Source organism: Dromiciops gliroides, chromosome 1, assembly GCF_019393635.1.
Source record: "Dromiciops gliroides isolate mDroGli1 chromosome 1, mDroGli1.pri, whole genome shotgun sequence".
NCBI lineage: Eukaryota > Metazoa > Chordata > Mammalia > Microbiotheria > Microbiotheriidae > Dromiciops > Dromiciops gliroides.
In genome coordinates this window covers 666,592,694-666,615,998 of record NC_057861.1, presented here as the reverse complement: position 1 = coordinate 666,615,998, position 23,305 = coordinate 666,592,694, and the positions used below count along the sequence as shown (strand labels likewise).

The following is a 23,305-nucleotide window of genomic DNA, read 5'->3' as shown; positions in this document are numbered from 1 at the left end:
TGATAGGTGTGAACTAGGTCATGAGATATGGACAGTATGTGAAGATGTCTTGTTTGACTATATTTGTTACAAGGTAGGGTTCTATTAGAAGGGGCATCATTGGGAAGTGAGTGATATGTTTAAAAAGAACACTAGTAAATCATTATTATTATTATTTGTAGGGCAATGGGGGTTAAGTGACTTGCCCAGGGTCACACAGCTAGTAGTTATCAAGTGTCTGAGGCCGGATTTGAACTCAGGTTCTCCTGAATCCAGGGCCAGTGCTTTATCCACTGCACCACCTAGCTGCCCCATGTAAATTACTTTAAAAGAAAAATTTTGTATTATACAATGTATATATAAGATATATGTATACATTTATGTCTAAAATACAAAGAGCTAAGTTGTTTTTTTTCCCTTTTTAGTTGCCTCCTAAAGAAAAATCTTACACGGGCCATTGTTTTTCCCTTGCTGCCTACGAACTCAAGCTAGGGCTAACCAATGTGCAATTCCTGGCCTCACATCTAGCTCTTGCCTCTACTTCATTAGCAGAAGGATACTTGGAGCAGGCTAATTCTGTCTTCTCCCATCACTACCTCGGCCATACAGAAGTAGGAGCAAGATGATGCTTCCAAGCTCTTGGAAGCTTGGATCCTTCCAAGGTTTTCGGCACAGCAGTTTGCCAAGGCTTGTCTATCACAGCTCAGAAGCTTTAGTGAAGATGGAGATGAGCCCTGAGGGAAAGAGGAGAAAGGCAAGGATGGAAAGAAAAAGGTTGGGGGGTTTCGAAGAGATGATTTCTAAGATTTCTTACAATCCAGAAATTTGTGAGACTGAATTTACTGAGAGGAAGTGTACCTCCAAGAGTCCTGACCTTGGAGTTGAAGTCTGAGTTCTAACCCCAGTTTTGACCCTTATTTCCTGGACCTTGGATATGTCACTTTTACTTCCCGAGATTCAGTTTTCCCAGCTGGAAAATGGGGATAATCATCACACTTGCGCGACCTGTCTCATAAAGGTGGTTTTGAGAGAAGTACTTTATAAACTTGAAAGCCTGGTTGAAATGTGAGCTCTTATTTTGGAGGTCTGGGTCTGTGTGCCTGTGACAAGGACTGGGTAAGGCTCATGCGGCCCCCTTTACATGCACCTGTTTAGACCTGTAAAGTAATCTGGTTTACAGGGGGAATAGTCCCTCCTCTACCTCCTCCTATGCAGTCGAGAGTAGTGGTACAGATTAGGGCCTTCCTCGAGCACAATCACTTTACCTGCGCAAGACCCCTCCCCTGACGGCCCCGCCCCCTGGGGGGCAGCTCCTCATTTCTCAGCCCGCCCCCCCAGGGCCCCAGAAGCTGCAGCAGGGAGGCTTGGGCTGGGCTGGGCTGGGCTAGGGGCGGGGTCGGGGGGGGGAGAGAAAGGGCGGGGCGGGGCGGCCGGAGAAGGAAAACCGAGCCCACAGCTCCGGCTGCGAGAGCCCAGGGTAGATCTTAGGCGCCAGTTCTCCCAACCCAGCGCCGCCGCCACCCCAGCCCCAGCCCGACCCCGAGCCCCAGCCCAGCCCCAGCTCAGCCCCAGCCTGTCGCCCGGCCGGCCCACGTTCCACTGCCCAGGGACAGCGGCACTGCTCTCGGGACACGGCGCCCCAGAGGGACTGCATGGAGCTGTCACCATTAAGGGGCTGAGCGGCTCCTCGCCAGGCTGGGCTGGGCGCGCGCGAGGGAGGCAGGGAAGGAGGAGAGCCGTGCGGGACAGGCACCGCGCCGCGCCGCCCGGCACCGGACCGCACCGGACCGGCCCGCCAGCCGCCCGAGGCCGCCCACTCCGGCTCTTCCCTCTCTCCTCCTTTCTCGGCCCGTCCCCTCTCCCCCTCTCCCCCGCTCCCTCCTCTCCCTATCTCCCCGGTTCTTTCCGGAGCCTGGTGCCCCCGGGGGAGGCGGCGGGGACAGCGCAAAGTGGCTCGGAGCGATGCCCGCAGCCACGGCGGCGTCGGGCCTCGATGTGTCCCGGACAGCGGTGCTGGCAGACGACAGCGAGGATCTCATCCCGAAGAACCGCACAGGTGAGACGGACTTGGGGGTGGGGTGGGGTGGGGCCAGGCGGGGCCGGGCTGGAGTCCCGCGGGGACTGACTGCCCCCAGGTTGTTTTTCTGGGACCTGGGCTAAGTGCTGGAGGGAGGAGGAAGTACCCGGGCGCCCGAGCCGGGGCAGCTGCCGGAGCCCCCGGGGCTTCGCCTGCTCCCCTTAGGGACTGGGACGCCACCGGGTACTGTGCCCTGGAGGTGTCAGCCGGCCCGGGGGAGCTGTGGGCTGGGCTGCGCGGAGAGGGGAAGGAAACACCTGGATCTGGCTGACGCGGCCTTTCGGGGAGACTTCATGACTCCCCTGAAAGGAAAGCTCCTTCCTCGGAGCGCAGCGTTTGGTACCACAGCCCAGAGAACAGCGGGGGAAGTGATGTCAAAGGTGGTAGTGAAAGAACCTTCCCTTCAGGTCAGATCATTTAAATTGTAGGGCTTCCAGCAGAGCCTTGCAGAAAAGTGACTAGATAACTGGAGTCGTCTCTGAAGCAGTGCTGGGGCAGAGACCCACGGCTTTTATAGGACTAGCTGAGAAGCGCTTTGATCTTCAGTACTCCCCTTTTAACCCGACCTTGGGGTTTGCTGAACTTTGCTTTTCAAACCAGGGCCCCCACCTCAGCAGTCCTGGCTCACAGATCTCTCTGTGGGCGGGAGAAGGCGCGGATGTGTTTGCCTCTGTAACCCTTTCAGCTGCGGGGAAATGCTGAGACAGTTTTGAAATAGGAACTTAACCCCCGTCCCCTGTGAAAGCTGGCTAGCAGTAACCCAAGTGTTAGAGATTGAGTTTTAACGTGAGCAGACATTTAGCCACAGATGAGAATTTCTAGATATGACCTTTAAGTTTACTTCCAGGACGGTGACAGGTTTTGTTTTTAAACAAGGTTTGGTGGCAGAACCTTTAAAAGAATCACATAGATGTGATTTATCTTGGAAAGGGGTCAAGGCAACCTTCTAAATGATCATTTTTGAGAGCTGTGAATGCATCCCTACGTTCCCTTACAAAGAGAGAAGGCAAACTGATTAGAGTGATGAATTTAGAATCATAGGCTTAGGGCTGGAAACGATCTTAGAGTGCATCTAGTACACTTTACAGATGAAGAAACTGAGGCCCAGAAAGGTTAAGGTGACTTTTGTCTAAGGTGGCACAGATATTAAGGGGTAGAGATTTACCCTTTTCTCTGACTCCATGTCTAGTACTCTTCCCTCCACCAGACGTGGAACCTTTTTTGGAGGGGTCTGAAAGTCTGAAATGGATTTCTTTGGTGTAGGGAGTCTCTTTAAAAAGTGTTGATATTAAAAAATTATGGTAATCTGCCTCCCAGTCTTAAAATTCCATGCCTCAGCTCCCATCTCTTAGCACAGTACCAGTGACAGCTGCAGAAGATATTTGGGTCTTTGCTCAGGAAGCAGTGACATTCAGAAATCAGTCACTCATGTTGTCCTGTCTGTTTTCATTGGCGTTTAGTGGCAGGCTTCTGAGAAACAAATGCCTCTTTTCAGAAATTTGTTTTGGAGACACTTAAATGGATGGAGGCAAGTTACATCGATACAATTAAATTCTGTCCACTTGATGGGATTTGCTAGAGGACAGTGACTTTAAAAGCTACAAAACCGAATGTGTTCCTGCAAGCCAAGTCTACCAAGTAATCCATGCAAGCAGGAATTCTTCTTCCCACAAAAGAACTTAGAATGACTGGAAAGGACTGAAGATGGTTTCTAGTTCTAGGAACATTGAATTAAATGTGGTGCCTGTGAAAAGCGCATAGAAAATGTTTCAGGGAAAGAGCTCTTCACAGAAATGGCATATTCACTCCCAGTCTTCTGCTAGGAAGAGAAATGATACTCTCCTGACAAGAGTGCCACTTGTCTCAAAGAATATGAAGCCAGGACATTGTTCCTGCCATTAAACTGGACAGGGTAGTAGGTATGCGAGCACTTTGAAAAGAAGATTGAAACAAGGGATGAAAACATTTGGAGATTTTGATTGTTTCATGTCTCCTGGGCTCTAAGTGATAGAATTTTCTCATTCTGCAGGTATGACAATTATATGGGTATGGTGGATAGAGTGCTGGGCAGGGAGCCAGGAAGGTTCAGATCCTACCTCTGACACTTAGTAACTATGTGACCATGCACAAATTCACTTACTTCTTTTTTCTTTTTCTTTTTTTTTTCTTCTTTTCTTTTTTTTTTAGTGAGGCAATTGGGATTAAGTGACTTGCCCAGGGTCATACAGCTAGTAAGTGTTAAGTGTCTGAGGCCGAATTTGAACTCAGGTACTCCTGACTCCAGGGCTGGTGCTCTATCCACTGTGCCACCTAGCTGCCCCAAATTCACTTACTTCTTTGCACCGTCATTTCCTTTTCTGTAAAGTGGGCATATAATAATTACAGTACCTCTATCACGAGGTTGTGAGGTTCAAATGAGATAAAAAACATGAGAGTGTTTGGCAAACTTTAGAGTGCTCTATCCATCAATTGACTAGCATTTATTAAACACCTATATGTGCCAGACTCCATAGAAGGTCAGGAGATACAGACAACAAAAAAGGTCCCTGGGGCAGCTAGGTGGTGTAGTGGATAAAGCACCAGCCCTGGATTCAGGAGGACCTGAATTCAAATCCAGCCTCAGACACTTGACACATACTAGCTGTGTGATCCTGGGCAAGTTACTTAACCCCCATTGCCCCGGAAAAAACCACAAAACCAAACCAAACCAAAATAAAGGTCCCTGTCCTCAAAGAACCTTCATTCTATCTGGGGAGACAATTTATAGTTATATGTGTGTGCATACATGATAGTCTTAATTAGCAATTATGTAAATGGTAGCTATTATCAATTGTATTCACTCTCCTGGGGATTCCTTTCCCTCCTATACTATGCCATACAGTCCAACACTTATAAATTCTCTTATATGTAATGAACACACTAATTGGGGTCATATGTTAGTATTTTCTTCAAAAATAGGCCATCAGCTCTTCTCCTTTCAGGATGAAGACTATGTCTATGTATGTTTCGTATTCCCCATAGCACCTATCATAGCCAGGACTGAACATACTATAAAGCCTCACTAAAGGTTTGTTAATTATAATGACTTTTAATAGTATGACTTTTTTAAAAAAGAGAGACTGGTTGCCCAGTGGTTGACCAGATCTGGTGGATCCTTTCCCCCACTGAATGGATCATAGAATTTAGTATAGGATAGGGCCTTTCAAAACTGTCTGGTCCAGCTCTCTCATTTTATGGAGGAGTGGTCTTTATATTGACCTAAACAAGCATTAAAGAGGTCTGTGCTTTGTAGATGGCTAGAAGTTGACCCTGGTTAAAGGCTTATAGTACTATCAAAGCATAAAATAAAATATAACCATCCTTGTTCAGGATCATGATATTAAGAGCTGGAAGAGACCTTAGAGATCATCTGTACCAGCCTACTCATTTTACAAAAGAGGAAATTGAGCCTCACAGAGGGGAAGAGACTTGTAAAAAGGTCACACAAATTTTAGGTAAGGGAGCTGGAAGGAAAGCTGAGTTCCTCTGAAACCAAACCCAATTTTTTCTCCACCATATCCCATTCTTTGCCCTACATTCAGTGTAGTGGTAAAGGAAATAGTATGAACCCTTTTAATACCTGTATATAGAAATCTATTTCATCTCAGATCATCCCATCCAATGGTTATTAGAAATATATAGTTTGTATAGAAGCTAGAAGCTTTTCTCATTTTTTCCTTCACTTGTCAGTCCAGGTTTTATTTACAGCCTCATATACTGAGACCTTTACGTTGATTGGCTATGTCTGATCCATATAAGCTGAGGTTATCTACAGAGCAGTAAGGACATTGATAAAGAGCTCCCTGTAGTCACTGACCATCTTTTCTCCATCACTTATAAGTATTCTTTTAAGTTATTAAACCAGTTTAGCATCTGTCTGTCCCCCAGTCTCTTTGGAATAATGATCGACCAGCATCAGGAAAGTCAAGAGACTAATGTCCTAGGCAATTCATGCTTCCAGCTTGCGTTTGTTTCTTACCTACTCCTGCTGATTGCACTACTCTTGGCTCTGGCCAGTTTAGGATGTGTAATTGCAAGTGTGGTTTGTTTGTTCCCATCAGTACTCCCTTAAAGGCTTCAGTCTTTGGGGAGAATGTCCAATGTGTGTGTCATACAAAGATGACACTCCTGGTGCATTAATGCTATTTGTCTATTAGTGAGGATGGATTTCATTAGCCCATCACTCCATTTCTTATCCCTTTTCTGAGATGCAACATGACATAGTGGAAAGAATGCTGGACTTGGAGTCAGAAAACATCTAGACTTAAATCTTGCACCTAAAACTTATTGTTGGATCATGTGACCTTGGGAGAGGCACTTAACCTCCCCTCAGTTTCCTCATATGTAAAATGGGTGTAATGATATCTCCAGTAATTAGTGCACAGTTGTATTGTCTGGATCAAAGGAATTTACTACTCTATAATTTACTGTCTATAAATATAGATACGTGTGTATAATATGTACATATTATATGTATGTATATACATATATATGTATAATATGTACATATGATATATATGTGTATGTGTATATGTCTATATATATGAAATAGAAATGTAAGCCATTATTGTACAAAGTGTTTTTTAATCCTTGTAGTGGTACATAAATACTAGCTATTATTATTTTTGTCTTATCTTTTTTGTTTGTGGTGTTTTGTTTTGGTTTTTTTGTGGGGCAATGGGGGTTAAGTGACTTGCCCAGGGTCACACAGCTAGTGTCAGGTGTATGAGGCCATATTTGAACCCTCCTGAATCCAGGGCAGGTGCTTTATCCACTGTGCCACCTAGCTGCCCCCGTCTTATCTTTTTTGGTAGAGTTCAGATAGAAATGATGTTGGAGCAAGTATTTAGCCTGCCATTATTCTTTTATATTTAATGTTCTTTTTTTTTTTTTTTTTTTTGGTGAGGCAATTGGGGTGACTTGCCCAGGGTCACACAGCTAGTAAGTGTTCAGTGTCTGAGGTCAGATTTGAACTCAGGTCCTCCTGACTCTGGGGCCAGTGCTCAATCCACTGCGCCACCTAGCTGCCCCTATATTTTAATGTTCTGAAGACTGTCACATAGATGGATAAATAACTGGATATAAGCTAATTGTTTTAAACTAATTGTTCATAGGCTAACTGAAAGTATCTTGAAGACAATTCCAATAGGAGACAGGAAAATGGTTTATTTGTCCTTCTTCCTCTTCCTTTATGACTGATTTCTTCTGCTAGATCCTATATATATATATATATATATATATATATGTTTTTTCAATTCAATTTTATTTTCAGTTCTGAATTCTCTCCATCCTACCTCCTCTACCACCCACTGAAAAAGGAAGAAAAACAAAACCCATTACAAATATGTATAGTTAAAACAAATTCTGGCATTAGACATGGGGCAGAATTCAATTCTGAGAGCATAGGATCCCCTAGATTTTGAAAGGTTTTTCTTTGGTATCATGTAATTTGGAAATGCAGTGTAATCAGTAGAGTGGCATCTATTATTTAAAATGTTGATCTCAATTTTTTTTTGGAGCAATGTAATGTTTGGGCTATTGTGGGCAACAATCTATGGTGATATTCCATACTGTTTGTTTGTTGAGCTTTCAAGAATGTTTTGAGGTCTGTGTTTCTTTGTCCTCTGGAAGTATAGGAAACAGATCTAGCTTCTGATGTATAGTCCTAACCACCTCTTGCTCTAGGTATTTGGCAGATACTGAATTTTTTCAGCTAACAGCGATGCATTGCATGGTGTCTACAATTTCCCGTAGTATTTTATTCTTAGATTTTTAGATGGGGTTTTTTAGATAGAATGGTCTCGGGATGAGTTGCTATCCTGCTATTCCCTTATATTTTCTATTCTGAGGACTGTTGAGCAGATGTATAAAATGACTGCTTTTTATCATTGAATAAAAGTATTAGGAGTGAAGGGCATGTGTAGGTTCACTGAAAGCATCTTTAAGACAACCTCCATAGTAGGCAGAAAAATAGAGATGAAATGAATTTCATCAGGTTAGATAATTAAAGTATTTATCAAGTATACATACAGGGGCACCTAGGTGGCATGGTGGATAGAGTACTGGGTCTGGAGTCAGGAGCACTTGAGTTTACCTGACCTCACACACTTACTAGCTAAGTGACCCTGGCCAAGTCACTTAACCCTATTTGCCTCAGTTTCCTCATCTGTAAAATGAGCTGGAGAAGGAAAAGGCAAACTACCCTAGCATCTTGCCAAGAAACCCCCAAGGGGGCAGCTAGGTGGCAAAGAGGATAGAGCACTGGCCCTGGACTCAGGAGGACCTGAGTTCAAATCTGGCCTCAGACACTTAACACTTACTAGCTGTGTGACCCTGGGCAAGTCACTTAACTCCAATTGCCTCACACCCCCCCCCCCAAAAAAAAAAAGAAAGAAAGAAAGAAACCCCCAAAAAGGGTCATGAAGTTGGACATGACTAATTGACTAAATAACAACAAAAATGTGCCAGGTGCTTCGCTACACACGGAGAATACAAATGTAAGAAAAAACACAGTTCCTACCCTCAAGGAGTTTGCATTCTGATGAGAGAAGGTGAAGTTAAAAAGTGAGCTGGAAAGGTGCGAGGTGGGGTGGAGATTTACCTGATCAGGGGGAGGTATAAAAAAGTCCAGAGAGTCAGGAACAGATCCAGGAAGGAGTGAGCATGACACCTCTGGGCACTTCTTCAAATGGAAGTTTTGGGAAGGAATTCACCAATTGGGGGATGGAGAGGATATCAGGCCAAAGGAATCTCCTGGGTGAGAAGCCTGCTGGGCTGGAGGTGGAAGTCTCCAGAATCAGGAGCAAAGCCTGGAGGAGAGTTTCCATATAGTTTTGATTTCTTCCATTAGGTCTCTCCCTTTTGAAAGCTTTTCATTCTTACTTAATTTGGAGATTATGACTATGTGGTATAACATATATTAAAAACCATTATTCTTATATTTTTATGGATCAGTTTTATACCCTGACAATTGTGGACAATGCTTTGGACTGTGATAATGGTCTGGTTCCAGTACAGCTTATTAAGTTTTCAAAGATACGTAGGAGTCTGTATTTTGTAATGTAAGAATTTGTCATCTGTCCATTGATGTGGGATAACAAGCTTCTTGTGTATAATTCTTGGCTACTTGATTGTGCCTTTGTAGGTGCTGGTTGATACGAACTTTCTGTAACCTGCAGTGATATGTCACACGATTTCTGCTGTTTCCTTTGCGTTGTCTTTATTGATTATTAAATCCAGGCTCCTTAAAGATAAGCTTTTTGTTATTTCTGGTGAAAATGACAATCTTTTATTGCTATTATAAACTCCTCTGTTTCTATAAACAAATCCATATGAGTCAGCTATTTGTTTGCGACTTACCAACATTTTATTGGTATTGGTTGAGTTCATGTGGATTGTTGCCCATGGAGGGCAGGCCTATTGATTCTACTCTTGGGACTTCAGTCATTTCACAGGTTCCATCTGGAGGTAAAACATTTCGTTAAATTTGATAAAGTCAGTGGTCTGTGCCTATTGGTAGCCTTTATGATTATTGTTCTAGTGCGATGTCTGGTCCACAAGAAATTTCTGTAAGCTTTAAACCTGTGTTTTTTATATGCTTCAGGTGTCTGTTTTCTAAGGTTGAAGCTAGCTAAGTGCAGGTATTTATTGTGGGGGACCACAGGTGTTCATGAAACAGTCTACTAAAATTTTAAAGGGGTTGTGAGATGCATTTGTGGATGGAGCATAAAGTCACTGATACTTGAAGTATTGGAGAATGTGAAAAGCATTTTATTCTACTCTGTTGGGAGAGAATCAAAGATAATTAAAGTTTGACCCCTGACCTCATAGAACTTACAAATCTAGCAGGAAGGCTAGGGGAAAAAAAGTAAAAAATGTAATCCTATACACTTATGTGCTAAGTATAGTGCAAAGCAGAACATAAAAAAGAACCCTTGAGAAATAAAGATGTAGCATTGTAGATTGAGTGCTGGGCTTGTAGTCAAGAAGACTTGGGTTCAAATTCCACTTCAGACATTTATTAACTCCATGACCTTGGGCAAGTCACTTGCTAAGTTCGTTTAACTTCTACATGCTATCTGTTGTTGTTCAGTAGTTTCAGTCATGTTTGATTCTTTGTGACCCCATTTGGGGTTTTCTTGGCAAAGATATTGGAGTAGTTTGATATTTCCTTCTCCAGCTCGTTTTACAGATGAGGAAACTGAGGCAAACAGGGTAAAGTGGCTTGCCCAGGGTCACACAGCAGAGTAAGTGTCTGAGACTGGATTTGAACTTGTGGAGATGAGTTTTCCTCATTCCCAGGCTCACTGCTCTATCCACTTTACCACTCACTCCAGATGCTCTCTACTAAGTCTTAGATAGATTGTTCTCTGAGGAGGGTAAAAGAATGTTACAGTCAGAAAGCAGTGTGAGGAAGAGTACAGCATTGAGAAAGCAATGGATTCATAAAACAGATGTTAAATAGTTTAGTTAGGCTGGAGAGGAAAGTACATGTAGATGAATAATAGGAGACGGTTGAAACAGTAGGTGACACTAGATCAAGATGGTTCTTGAATATTAATCTATTCACCTTCTCTTCTCTGTCAGCTGAGGACCTTGCCTCTTACTTTACTGAGAAAATTGAAGCCATATGAAGTAAGCTGCCTCTTCTCCCCATCTGTTTATCTCTAAACCTTTTGACATCATCCTCCAGGTGGTCCTTCTCACCAAGGCCCATCTCTCTACCTGGGAGCTTGAAACCTACCCATTCCAGTCTTTTCCAGCAGATCAAAGCTCTGACAATTCTCTGATTCTATCTCTGTTTGTCTCTGTCTCAGTCTCTCTCTGTCTCTGTCTCACTGGCTCCTTCCATGTTGTGCACAAATGGGCCCCAAATCCCACTTAACCATACCATTGCTGCATTGTATTATTTTATGTCCCTTCTGTTTTCCCAAGCTCCTAGAAAAAGCCACCTATACCAATTGCTTCTGCTTCTTTCTTCCCAATCCCAGCCCTTTACAATCTGACTTCTGGCCTCATTACTCACCTGAAGCTGCTCTCTCCAATATTGCCAACAATCTCTTAGTTATCAAATCAGATTTTTTTCTCAGTTCTCATCATTTTTTTTTTTTTGCGGGGCAATGGGGGTTAAGTGACTTACCCAGGGTCACGCAGCTAGTAAGTGTTAAGTGTCTGAGGCCTGATTTGAACTCAGGTACTCCTGATTCCAGGGCCGGTGCTTTATCCACTGCACCATCTAGCCGCCCCCCAGCTTTTTTAAAAAAAGGATGGGGCAGCTAGGTGGCGCAGTGGATAGAGCACCGGCCCTGGAATCAGGAGTACCTGAGTTCAAATCCGACCTCAGACACTTAACACTTACTAGCTGCGTGACCCTGGGTAAGTCACTTAACCCCCATTGCCCCCGCAAAAACCAAACAAAAACAAACAAACAAACAAAAGCTGTATCTTGGGGCAGCTAGGTGGTGCAGTGGATAGAACACTGGCCCTGGATTCAGGAGGACCTGAGTTCAAATCCGACCACAGACACTTAGCAATTTACTAGCTGTGTGACTCTGGGCAAGTCACTTAACCCCAATTGCCTCACCCAAAAAAAGAAGCCATATCTGTGTATCTGACACTGTTGACTCCCCTTTCTTTCAGGGGGTACTTTCCTCTCTAGGGTTCTGTAACACCACTCTTTCCTGTTTCTCCTACCTGTCCACTTGTTCCTTCTCCAGCTCCTTTCCTGGCTCATCATCCCTGTAATCTGCCCCACATCTGAGGGCATGCCTTGAAGTTCTGTCCTAGGCCCTCTTTCTCTCTCTAATCATACCCTCTCTTTGGTCTACTCTCTATGTAGATGACTCACAGATCCATATATCTGGCCCTACTTTCTCTTGACCTTCAGTCCAACGTGACCAGTTGCCCATTTAATATTTCAAACTGAATGTCCTGGAGACATCTCAGATTCAATATGTCTAAAACTAAGCTCATTAGCTTTCCCCTCAAACCCTCCTCTCTTCTGAAATTTACTGGTTCTGTCAACGATGCCAGTTGCTAAATATTTCCATTTTTTTTCTCCACAGTATCTTCCTCATTTAAACCTTTGTCTCCGCTCACATGGCTACAAGCACCCTAGTTCAGACCCTCCCCACCTTTTACCTGAATCATGGCCACTTCTATTTCTCTTTCTTTGTTGTCTATTTGTTTCCCTGGCTTAAGTCTCCCCATACTGTAGGCCATTCTCCACACAGCCTCCCAAGTGATTTTCTGTAAACACAGATCTACCCATGTCATTTTTCCATTTTCATCAACTCTAGTGTCTTCCTTTTGCTTCTAGGAAAAAAAAAACATCAATTCTTCTCTTTAGTTTCCACCCAACACCTGGCCCATGGCTTATCTTTCTGGCCTTAGTTGACTTTACTCTTTCTTCCACCAGCACTCAACTCTGAAATCCATCTAAACTGGTCTCTTCTCTATTTCTCCCACTGGACATCTGACTCCCCCATCACCTCAGGACATACTTTTGTACCTGCCCGACCTCAGGCCTGGAATGCATTCTCTCCTCACTTCTGTCACCTAGAATCTTTTTCTTCTTTTAAATTATAGTTTCTATAGGAAGTCTTTCCTAATTTCCTCTCCTCTCCAGCACCCCACTTGATAGTGCCCTTCTCCCAAGTGATCTTATAATTATTAATTCTGCATACATTTATGGATGTACTTATAGCCATATAATGTACTCCATTAAGGTTCACACTTCTTATATGTAGGCTTTTTCTTACCTGGTTGTAAACCTAGCATCTAACACATTAGCTGGCACATAGGCATTTAAATAAATGTGTTGATTGATTAGCTAAAGGAAAAACAGTTTGCTTTTATCAGGTAGGCAATGGGGAGCCTTTAAAGTCATATGTGGGGCAGCTAAGTGGTACAGTGGACAGAGCACTGGCCCTAGATTCAGGAAGACCTGAGTTCAAATATGACCTCAGACACTTGACACTTACTAGCTGTGTGACCCTGGGCAAATCACTTAACCCCAATTGCCTGACCCCCCCCCCCATAAAGAAAAAAAATAAAGTCATATGCAAATGCTGGTTCCTATGATAATTATCCCTACTGTGGTCAAAGTCATACATTTGTGGGAGGGGGAATTGAAACTGGAATGCAGTTTGTGGTTATGAGATAGTTTGTTTTTTACCACTGAACATTGTAACTGCTTGTCGGCTGGTAGGTGGCCCAGTGGGTAGAGTTTAGAACTTGGAATCATGAAGTCACGAGTTTGAATCCAGCCTCAGCTACTTAGCTGTGGGTAAATCACTTAACTTCTCTGTGCCTCAGTTTCCTCATCTATATAATAGGGATAATAATAGCACCTGCCTCACAGGGTCATTGTAAGGATGAAGTGAGTTCAAATGTAAAGCACTTTGAAAACCCTAAAGTATTATATAAACATTAGCTATTGTTATTTTTAACACTGCTATAAAAAATAAAACTAGGGGGCAGCTCTGTGGCGCAGTGGATAGAACACCAGCCCTGGATTCAGAAGGACCTGAGTTCAAATCCAGCCTCAGACACTTAACACTTACTAGCTGTGTGACCCTGGGCAAGTCACTTAACCCCAATTGCCTCACCAAAACCCAACAACAACAACAACAAAACCTCCCAAAACAAAAAAAACCTTAAATCTTAACAGATAGCAAATTATTGGTTACTGACATGGAAGTCCTATCCTATTAGAGAGAGAGAGAGAGAGAGAGAGAGAGAGAGAGAGAGAGAGAGAGAGAGAGAGAGTGTGTGTGTGTGTGTGTGTGTGTGTGTGTGTGTGTGTGTAGTCAGTCCCTTGACTAGTTAGCCAAGTTAGAATTAGAGCAAAGTCCAAAACTGTGGCAAATAAAACTATATGTGGTCACCCTATAATTGTCACAAGTGTTAGGGAATTTAGCTGGGATTTATAATATATTTGTTACTTAGAAATTAGAGGCTACTGCACCAGTTTTGGCATTAAGCATTTATTAAAGCATATTAAATATTAGTAAAGAGATAAATTACATGGCTCAGAGAGTTAAGAAGCCCTACATACCTAAGACAGAGGGGAAAGAGAGAGCATGGGAAGAGGGAAAAGCATGCCATGAGAGTGAGAGACCCTTCTCCAGAGCTTTTTAACCTGTCTCAGGTAGAGGTGAGTCACTCCACCTTGATCTAAGCTAATTGACTGGTAACATTCAAGTCCATTGATTGATGTGACTTGAAGGTGGTCTTAAGTTAGTTAACTTTCTTTAGTTAGTTAGGAAGGTCCATCTACATTTCCTTTGAGATTCTCCTGACTCTGGGCTGGCCTTGCAAAACCAGTCAGAGTGTGTGTGTGTGTGTGTGTGTGTGTGTGTCTGAGTCCCCCAAACCCCATTATTTTCTCACAAAACCAAATTCGAGGAAAGACTAAAAAGTAAGAAGAGACTGACAGCAATTACAAAAGTTTCAACCCAACTTATTCGAATGAGCTATTGATGACAAATGAAATGGGAAATAAGCAATGATATTGATCTTGATCCTCATTCTTTCCTTTAAAAACTGAAATGACGGGGGCGGCTAGGTGGTGCAGTGGATAAAGCACTGGCCCTGGATTCAGGAGTACCTGAGTTCAAATCCGGCCTCAGACACTTGACACTTACTAGCTGTGTGACCCTAGGCAAGTCACTTAACCCCCATTGCCCCGCAAAAAACAAAAAAAACAAACAAAAAAAAAAACTGAAATGATGTGACGCAGTCATCAGAAGTGGGAGAACAAAGGAACCCAGAAACCATTTGCTCTAAATGGCAACTTCAGGCAACAATGGGATAGACTACAAACTCTTATGCAGGAGAATAGTAAAAGGTTGTGGGGGAAAGTATCTCCTTTTGGAATGGGATGGAATTGGATACAGGATGTCATTGCTGCGGAGGACTCCTGCAGATGAGCATCTTCTCCCCAGTTTGGTCTTTTAGAGTTGCCTGAGATAATCAGTGGTTAAGTGACTTGCCCATAGGACTTCTTGACCTTTAGGCTGGGGACCTATCTACTATGCCAAGGCGTTTCTTATCTCAAAAGACCATAAAAAGAAGTGGACAAAGCAAGTCTATATGGTATGAGACTCATCTGAGCAAGATGTTTCTAAGACCTTTCATAAATATATAGATTGACAGGAGGACAACAAATAGACAAATGGAGGAAATTTGTTAACATTTTTAGAGCAATCTCTTTTATTTTGGAGGCGACAGTCCTAGTCAGTCCTTATCTGGAATACTGTGTTCATTTCTGGTAGAACACGGATAAACTGGAGAGTGTCCAGAGGAGTGAAACCAGGGCAGTAAAGGATCTCTTTCTTGCTATATAAGGTTTTGTTGAAGGAACGGGGAATCTTAAGCTTGGAGAAGAGTAGACTTCAGGGAAAGGGAAGGAAGGAAAGAGCTTGTCAGCTGTGTTCAAGTATTTGAAAAGCTTTTATGTGGAAGAGGGCCTGACTACATTTTGTCTTAGCCCAAAGAGTAGAGTTAGTGAGCAGACACTACAAAGAGGAAAATTTAGATTTGATGTCAGGAAAAACTTTTCTTTTTGGGGGGGGGTGAGGGGGAGGACAGGGCAATGAGGGTTAAGTGACTTGCCCAGGGTCACACAGCTAGTAAGTGTCAAGTGTCTGAGGTCAGATTTGAACTCAGGTCCTTCTGAATCCAGGGCTGGTGCTTTATCCACTGCACCATCTAGCTGCCCCCCAGGGTTTTTTTTTTTGTTTTATCTTTCTGAAATCTTTACAGGAGTGATCTACATGCATACCAAGGGTATCCTTAATGAAAATGTGAGAAAGAAATAGGCAGGTTTTCTACAGCATACCACACAACTTCATAGTTACACAATTGACCAAAAGATACATAAAATATAAGATCCTGTGGTATTTATTGTTTTACAATTACTAAAGTGTTTTTTTTAAAGCATTCGACCTTGTTAAAGGAGTCTTAAAGGCCCTCCCCTGAGAAGAAACAGGTCTTTTGCACACATTGATGTAAGATTCCTTTATACTTGCAGGCACAGAAAGAACTTTTTAGTGATTTTCTGATTATAGTCTAGTTAGGCATAAAAAGGAAATAAATGCTTACTAAAGATGTTTGCTAGTATCATGGAGGATATTCGGTGCAAGAGTCAATGGTGGTGAAATTCCCTATAGCTGTTCCTTAAAGTGCTTATACTTGCAGGTGTTATTATGCTGATTGCGTTATGACCCAGAACATTAAATATGCTCCTCACTGAGATCATTACTCAAAAGATAAGCATAAGAAGCCATACAGGGAAATCTAAGTGGATGAAAAATGTCAGTTGTCTAGATAATGACATGTAGTTGGATCACCAGTTCATTGAATCGGTCCATCATTGCTTGTGCTTAGGATAGACACTGAAGATGGATAATGCTTAGGAGGAGAATCAGGGATATATGGAAGCCAAGGAAAGACATAATATTGTGCAGGAAGCAATGGTCAACAATTTAAAATGCTTTCAAGATATTAAAGATAGTGGTGACTGGACTCTGATTTATTGATAGGTCACTGATGACATTTTTTGGTTTCGGTTTTGGTTTTTGACTGATGACTTTTTTTTTGGTGGGGCAATGAGGGTTAAGTGACTTGCCCAGGGTCACACAGCTAGTAAGTGTCAAGTGTTTGAGGTTGGATTTGAACTCAGGTCCTCCTGAATCCAGGCCGGTGCTTTATCCACTGTGCTACCTAGCTGCCCCCAAACTTTGGTGATTTTTACAAAGTTTGATTGAAAAGAAAAACTACCTAATAATCCCAAAGGGATATGAGATGTTTCCTGAAGTAATTTCCCTCCCCCTCAGGTAGACATCACAAACAGAAAAAACTAGAGGGGGCACTCCCCTTTAGTAAGTGGACATTATATACAATGTGGAAAAGGAAAACAGGAAAATGCCCACTTAAGTCTTTGGAAGTCTTTTCTCAGATGATTCTTGGGATGTCCTCTGGGTGTAGTTGTGAAGTCTCTCCCGTATTTCAAATGTGTAGATGCTGGTAATCAGCCAGGAAAATTTCCTACAAAATTGAGCTTAACACAACTTTAAATAGCTTTGCTAATAATCAAATCAAACATTGAGAGTTCTCAAAAACATGTCTAAGGAAATTCAGAATCTTAGTTGTTACACATGACACATAATAAAAACAAAGAAAAAATTGAAACATTCTCTAAAACTTAATATTACTATACTTTCCTGACTGTGTGTGAGGTGTGTGAGGTAGTTGGTTTCCAGTGGGAGGTAAGTATGTATTCTGCTCAGGAGAATCCTCTAGGAAGATAGGTGTCTATCAGTTTTTAAAAGTTTCAGTGTTGGGGCAGCTAGATAGGCACAGTAGATAGAGCACCGGCCCTGGATTCAGGAGTACCTGAGTTCAAATCTGGCCTCAGACACTTAACACTTACTAGCTAGTGGGCAAATCACTTAACCCCAATTGCCTCACTTAAAAAAAAAAAAGTTTCAGTGTTGTTCTTTTAGAAAATCTCTGTCACATCTCACTGACTTACCTCCCACCCAGCAGGACTGTCCTTTGAGACAAATGTTTGTTATTGTTGTTTAAGCATTTTCAGTCATGTCTGACTCTTTGTAACCCCATTGGGGGTTTTCTTGGCAAAGATCCTGGAGTGGTGTGCCATTTCCTTCTCCAGCTCATTGTGCAGATGAGGAAAACTGAGTCAAACAGGGTAAAGTGACTTGCCCAGGGTCACACAGCTAGTGAGTGTTTGAACTCAGATCTTTCTGACTCCAGTACCAGCACTCTGGCCACTGTGCCACCTCGCTGGTCTTGTAGCAAATAAGTCAAACAAAACAAATCAACACTTTGGCTGGGTCAGAAAACTTACACCTCATTCTGTATTTCTGTATTTCTAGTCTACTGCTTCTCTTCTGAGACTTGACCTGCCTTTTCCTCTTTTTCTCAATCTTTTCACCATTGATCTTCTGAATTAATGATTGGTCACTACCTTGATTAGAATTCTCAATTAATCAACAAACAGTTATTAAGCATCTATTGTGTTCCAGGAACTATGCTGAGAGCTGGAGATACAAAGAGGGAAAAGACAGTCCCTGCCCTCAAGGAAAGAGCTTAGGATGTCATGGGGGAAGTCACTTGGTATTACTCTTTCTTTGAGTTATTGTTCTCAGTGTACATGGTTCTCATTGTTCTGCTCATTTTTCTCTGTTTCTGTTCATGTAAGTCTTCCCAAGTTTCTTTGAATTCTTCTTATTCATTTCTTGTGCTACAGTAATATTACATTACACTCATACCACAATCTGTTCAGTTATTCCTTAGTTTATGAACATTTACTTTTCTTCCAGTTCTTTGCACCAACCCCTCAAATGCTGCTATAAATACCTGAGTACATATGGGCCATTTCCTTCTTTCTTTGCCCTCTTCTGGGTCTGGGTGCTTTTGGCCCAATTCCAGGAGTCTGTGACCCTTGCTGTACATTGTGTCACACTGGACTATACAACTAGAGGCAGCCTGGTGGTAGAGCAAAGAGTGTGTTGGACTTGGAATCAGGAAAACCTGAATTTGAAATATGCCCCAGACACTTACTTGCTGTGTGACCCTGGATGAATCATTTAATCTCTATCTGCTTCTGTCTCTTCAACTCTAAAATGAGGATAAGAACAATAGCACCCACCTCCCAGGGTGGTTGTAAAGATCAAATGAGATCATATTCGGGGGCAGCTAGGTGGTGCTGCAGTGGATAAAGCACTGGCCCTGGATTCAGGAGGACCTGAGTTCAAATCCAGCCTCAGACACTTGACACTTACTAACTGTATGACCCTGGGCAAATCACTTAACCCTCATTGCCCTGCAAAAACAAAACAAAACAAATAAGATCATATTCATAGTATATGGGACATAATAAATGTTTTATAAATGCTCATTCCCTTCCCTTCCCTTCCTCCTCTTCATTCTACTCCTATTCTATATTTCCATATACTGTTGTTGGAGCCAGTCAGGATTTCTCCTTTCCTCTCATTCTTGTTCTCTCTTCTCTCATCCCCATGTCTTTTCTTGTTGTCCCTTATTCCTAGAATAAAATCACCTGTACCTACTGATCTCTGCCTGTTTTGAAACTATTCTCTTCTTTCACTCAAGGCTTACTGCAGGTGTATGGGGCATTCAAGGAGGACCAGCACCTCTGGTGTGTAGGTTTGCTGAGCCCTTTTGAGAGCTGCTCATTTACCTTTGGTGTCCACCTGGCACTCAGTTCTCACCTGTGGCTCCAAGAAACGTACATTTTTCTCATGCCATGGACCTCTTTGGATGTTGAGTGAAGTCTATGGCCCTATCCTCAGAATGATGTCCTTAAATGTATAAAGTAAAACACATGGGATTATAAAAGAAACCAATTCTATTGAAATCCAGTTATCAAAGTAGCATTTTAGAAAACAAGTTCGTGGACCCCAGGTTAAGAACCCTTGCACTACACTATCTCTTGGGATGATTTACTAACATAACTAAATTTACCTCTCCAGATAACATGTCCAGTTAGGAAGATTTAATAGTACAACCATATGTGGATGTCCTTTGATTCAGTACAAACACCAAGTTTAGAATGCTTAGTTGATATTATGCCCCCACAGGGCAATGGTGGGGAGTAAGGATGATTCTGGGTGTTGCCAAACACCACTTCCATTTAAAAAGTGGCATATTTAATGTGGGGAACAAAAGACTCAAGAGTCATGGGCACTGGCTTCAAGTATTTGGAGGTCCATCATGGAAACTGTGGCTCTAGGGGACAGATCTGGGAGGCAGGAAAGCAGATTTGGGCTCATCTGAGGGGATGGAAGGAAGGATTGCTGGGACTCTGACTTCACTGTTTAGCTCTCTGGGAGGAAACTCCTGTTACCAACAAAGCACGTGCTCTGCAACTTTGAGTGTAAAAGAATTGCCTCAGATACTGACCAATTAAGTAACTTTTTTTTTTTTTGTTTGTTTTTTTGGTTTTTTTGAGGGGCAATTGGGGTTAAGTGACTTGTCCAGGGTCACACAGCTAGTAAGTGTCAAGTGTCTGAGGCCAGATTTGAACTCAGGTACTCCTGAATCCAGGGCCAGTGCTCTATCCACTGCGCCATCTAGCTGCCCCACCAATTAAGTAACTTGCCAAGGACCATAGGCCAGAGGCAGAACTGGAACCCAAGTCCTCCAGACTCTAAGGCTGGTTCTGTCCATTACACAACACTGCCTCCTCAACGTAAGGGAGACTTTTCCCCAAATCAGTGCTGTCTGATAACGGAAAACATTGCCCCATGTTATTGTTAACGTTGTTCTTGAAGAAGACCATGACCATCAGAAGGTGATGTCACAACTTTCTATGAGTTGGATTTAAGTGAGGGAGGGCTGTGCAAAATCACCAGCCTCACGATTTCCTCCAGAGCCATCTGGGTCCACTGGGAAGATACACATCAGGATGACTGGAGATGGTCCCAGATACTTGCAGCAATTGGGATTAAGCAACTTGTCCAGGGTCACACAGCTAGTAAATATCAAGTATCTCAGGCTGGACTTGAACTCCTGCCTCCTGACTCCAAAGTCAGTGCTCTATCCACTGCACCACCTACCTGCCCCTATTGTCTCATATAGTAGTGAGCTCCTTGTCCCTGGAAGTCTTCAAGTGGAGGCTGGTTGAGTAGGGATTCTCTTATGGAGAGTGATTTGGCTAGATTCCATCTGCATTTTCTTTGATGAGATCAACTTTAAGGTCCCTTTCAATTCTAAGATTTTATGATCTTAAACCTCTTCTTCTTCTTCTTCTTTTTGGCTGGGCAATTGGAGTTAAGTGACTTGCCCAGGGTCACACAGCTAGTGTTTAGTGTCTGAGGTAAGATTTGAACTCAGGTCCTCCTGAATGCAGGGCCGGTGCTCTATCCACTGCGCCACCTAGCTGCCCCTATTGTTTTTATTTTTATTTTTAATTTTTGGTGAGGCAGTTGGGGTTAAATGACTTGCCCAGGGTCACACAGCTAGTAAGTGTCAAGTGTCTGAGGTCAGATTTGAACTCAGGTCCTCCTGAATCAAGGGCTGGTGTTTTATCCACTGTGCCACCTAGGTGCCCCTATCTTAAACCTCTTCTAAACTCTCCATTCTAGCTTCTGACCTCATCATCCAATGAAACCCCTCTCTCCAAAGTTACCAATGATCTTTTTTTTTTATTTTAGTAAGGCAATTGGGGTTAAGTGACTTGCCCAGGGTCACACAGCTAGTAAGTGTTAAATGTCTGAGGCAGGATTTGAACTCAGGTCCTCCTGAATCCAGGGCCGGTGTTCTATCCACTGAGCCATCTAGCTGCCCCCCAATGATCTTTTAAAAATTTTTTTGGGGGGTGGACCAATGAGGGTTAAGTGACTTGCCCAGGGTCACACAGCTAGTGTGTCAAGTGTCTGAGACTGGATTTGAACTCAGGTCCTCCTGAATTCAGGGCCAGTGCTTTATCCACTGCTCCACCTAGCTGCCCCCCCCAATAATCTTTTAATTGCTAAATCTAATGGTATTTCCTTAATCCTTAAACTCTTGACAACATTTGACATTGTCATTCTTACTCTTCTCCTGGATGTTCTCCCCTCTCTAGGTTTTCATTGCACTGTTGTCTCCTGGTTCTCTCCCATTTGCTTGTGATGTCATTAGTTCTCTTTGAAAATGGAGGATAAACAGCAACACCTTAGGTGCCATCTCCTTAAACTCTCCTCAGGATATCTGCCACCTTTGTTTAGTCCCCCAAATTCTCAAAACACTTGACCTCGATCTACTTCTCTTTTGCTTTTATTCTTCCTTTTTTTTTTTTTTTAAAGTGAGGCAATTGGGGTTAAGTGACTTGCCCAGGGTCTCGCAGCTAGTAAGTGTTAAGTGTCTGAGGCCGGATATGAACTCAGGTCCTCCTGACTCCAGGGCCCGTGCTCTATCCACTGCGCCACCTAGCTGCCCCTTTCTCTTTTGCTTTTAAACCATCATATTCTCCTTTTTTTCACAGATGTCCCTTTTCTACCGTACTTGATGAATGCCTAAAGAGAGGGTGTGTTAGGGACCCTAGCACCAGCACTGTGCCCTGCACAGAATACTTTAAATCCTTGAGTGTCTTGATGTGAGTCCTTCCTTCCCTAGGGCAGAATGCAGCTGCCTCATGCTTTCTCATCCAATGAGAAATGTATATCCATGTCTCCCATAGATCATCTACCCAATTCCCTGGAAACTTTCTTTTGGTTCTTTCTGCTACAATTGCAATTTAGCCCTTGGGTTCTCTCTTATCTTTTTCCTTGATCAAAACCAGCCTAACTCTTCTTCCAATCTCTGATGATGTCTTTTATGCCTCCTTTTAGTGGAAGTGGTATTTGGTAACACCTAACAGTATCCTTTCTCCCACCATTGCCCTTTGGGTTATTGTTTCATAATATCAACTAAGCATTCTAAACTTGGTGTTTATACTGAATCAAAGGGCATACATATGGTTGTACTATTAAATCTTCCTAACTGGGTATGTTATCTGGAGAAGTAAATTTAGTTATGTTAATCTCTTAGTACACTAAGAGATAGTGTAATTCAAGGGTTCTTAACCTGGGGTCTGTGAACTTGTTTTTTATTTTGGGGGGCGGGGCAGGGCAATGAGCATTAGGTAACTTATCCAGGGTCACACAGCAAGTAAGTGTCAAGTGTCTGAGGCCGGATTTGAACTCAGGTCTTGAATCTAGGGCCAGTGCCTACCTAGCTGCCCCTGAACTTGTTTTTTTAAACTGCTATTTTGGGGGGCAGCTAGGTGGTTCAGTGGATAAAGCACCAGCCCTGGATTCAGGAGCATCAGAGTTCAAATCCTGTCTCAGACACTTGACACACTTACTAGCTGTGTGACCCTGGGCAAGTCACTTAACCCTCAATGGCCTGCAAAAAAAAATTAAATGTTATTTTGTTTTGTTTTTTTGGTGAGGCAATTGGGGTTAAGTGACTTGCCCAGGGTCACACAGCTAGTAAGTGTCAAGTGTCTGAGGCTGGATTTGAACTCAGGTCCTCCTGAATCCAAGGTCGGTGCTCTATCCACTGCACCATCTAGCTGCCCCTTAAATGTTATTTTGATAACTGGATTTCAATGGAATTGGTTTCTTTTATAATCCCATGTGTTTTATACATTTAAGAACATCATTCTGAGGATAGGTCCATAGATTTTACTCAGCAGCC

At 42.9% G+C, this 23,305-nt stretch overlaps 1 protein-coding gene across 1 annotated transcript in view; it reads left to right on the top strand.

Moving 5' to 3' along the window:
• Positions 1–1,758: 1,758 nt before the first annotated feature.
• Positions 1,759–23,305, top strand: part of SUSD3 (sushi domain containing 3) — an 82,611-nt gene continuing 61,064 nt past the window's right edge. The window contains exon 1 of the mRNA XM_043976141.1: positions 1,759–2,035. Within this exon, the coding sequence (XP_043832076.1) occupies positions 1,942–2,035 (94 nt within the window). The 5' untranslated portion in view covers positions 1,759–1,941. The remainder of the gene's footprint in view (positions 2,036–23,305) is intronic.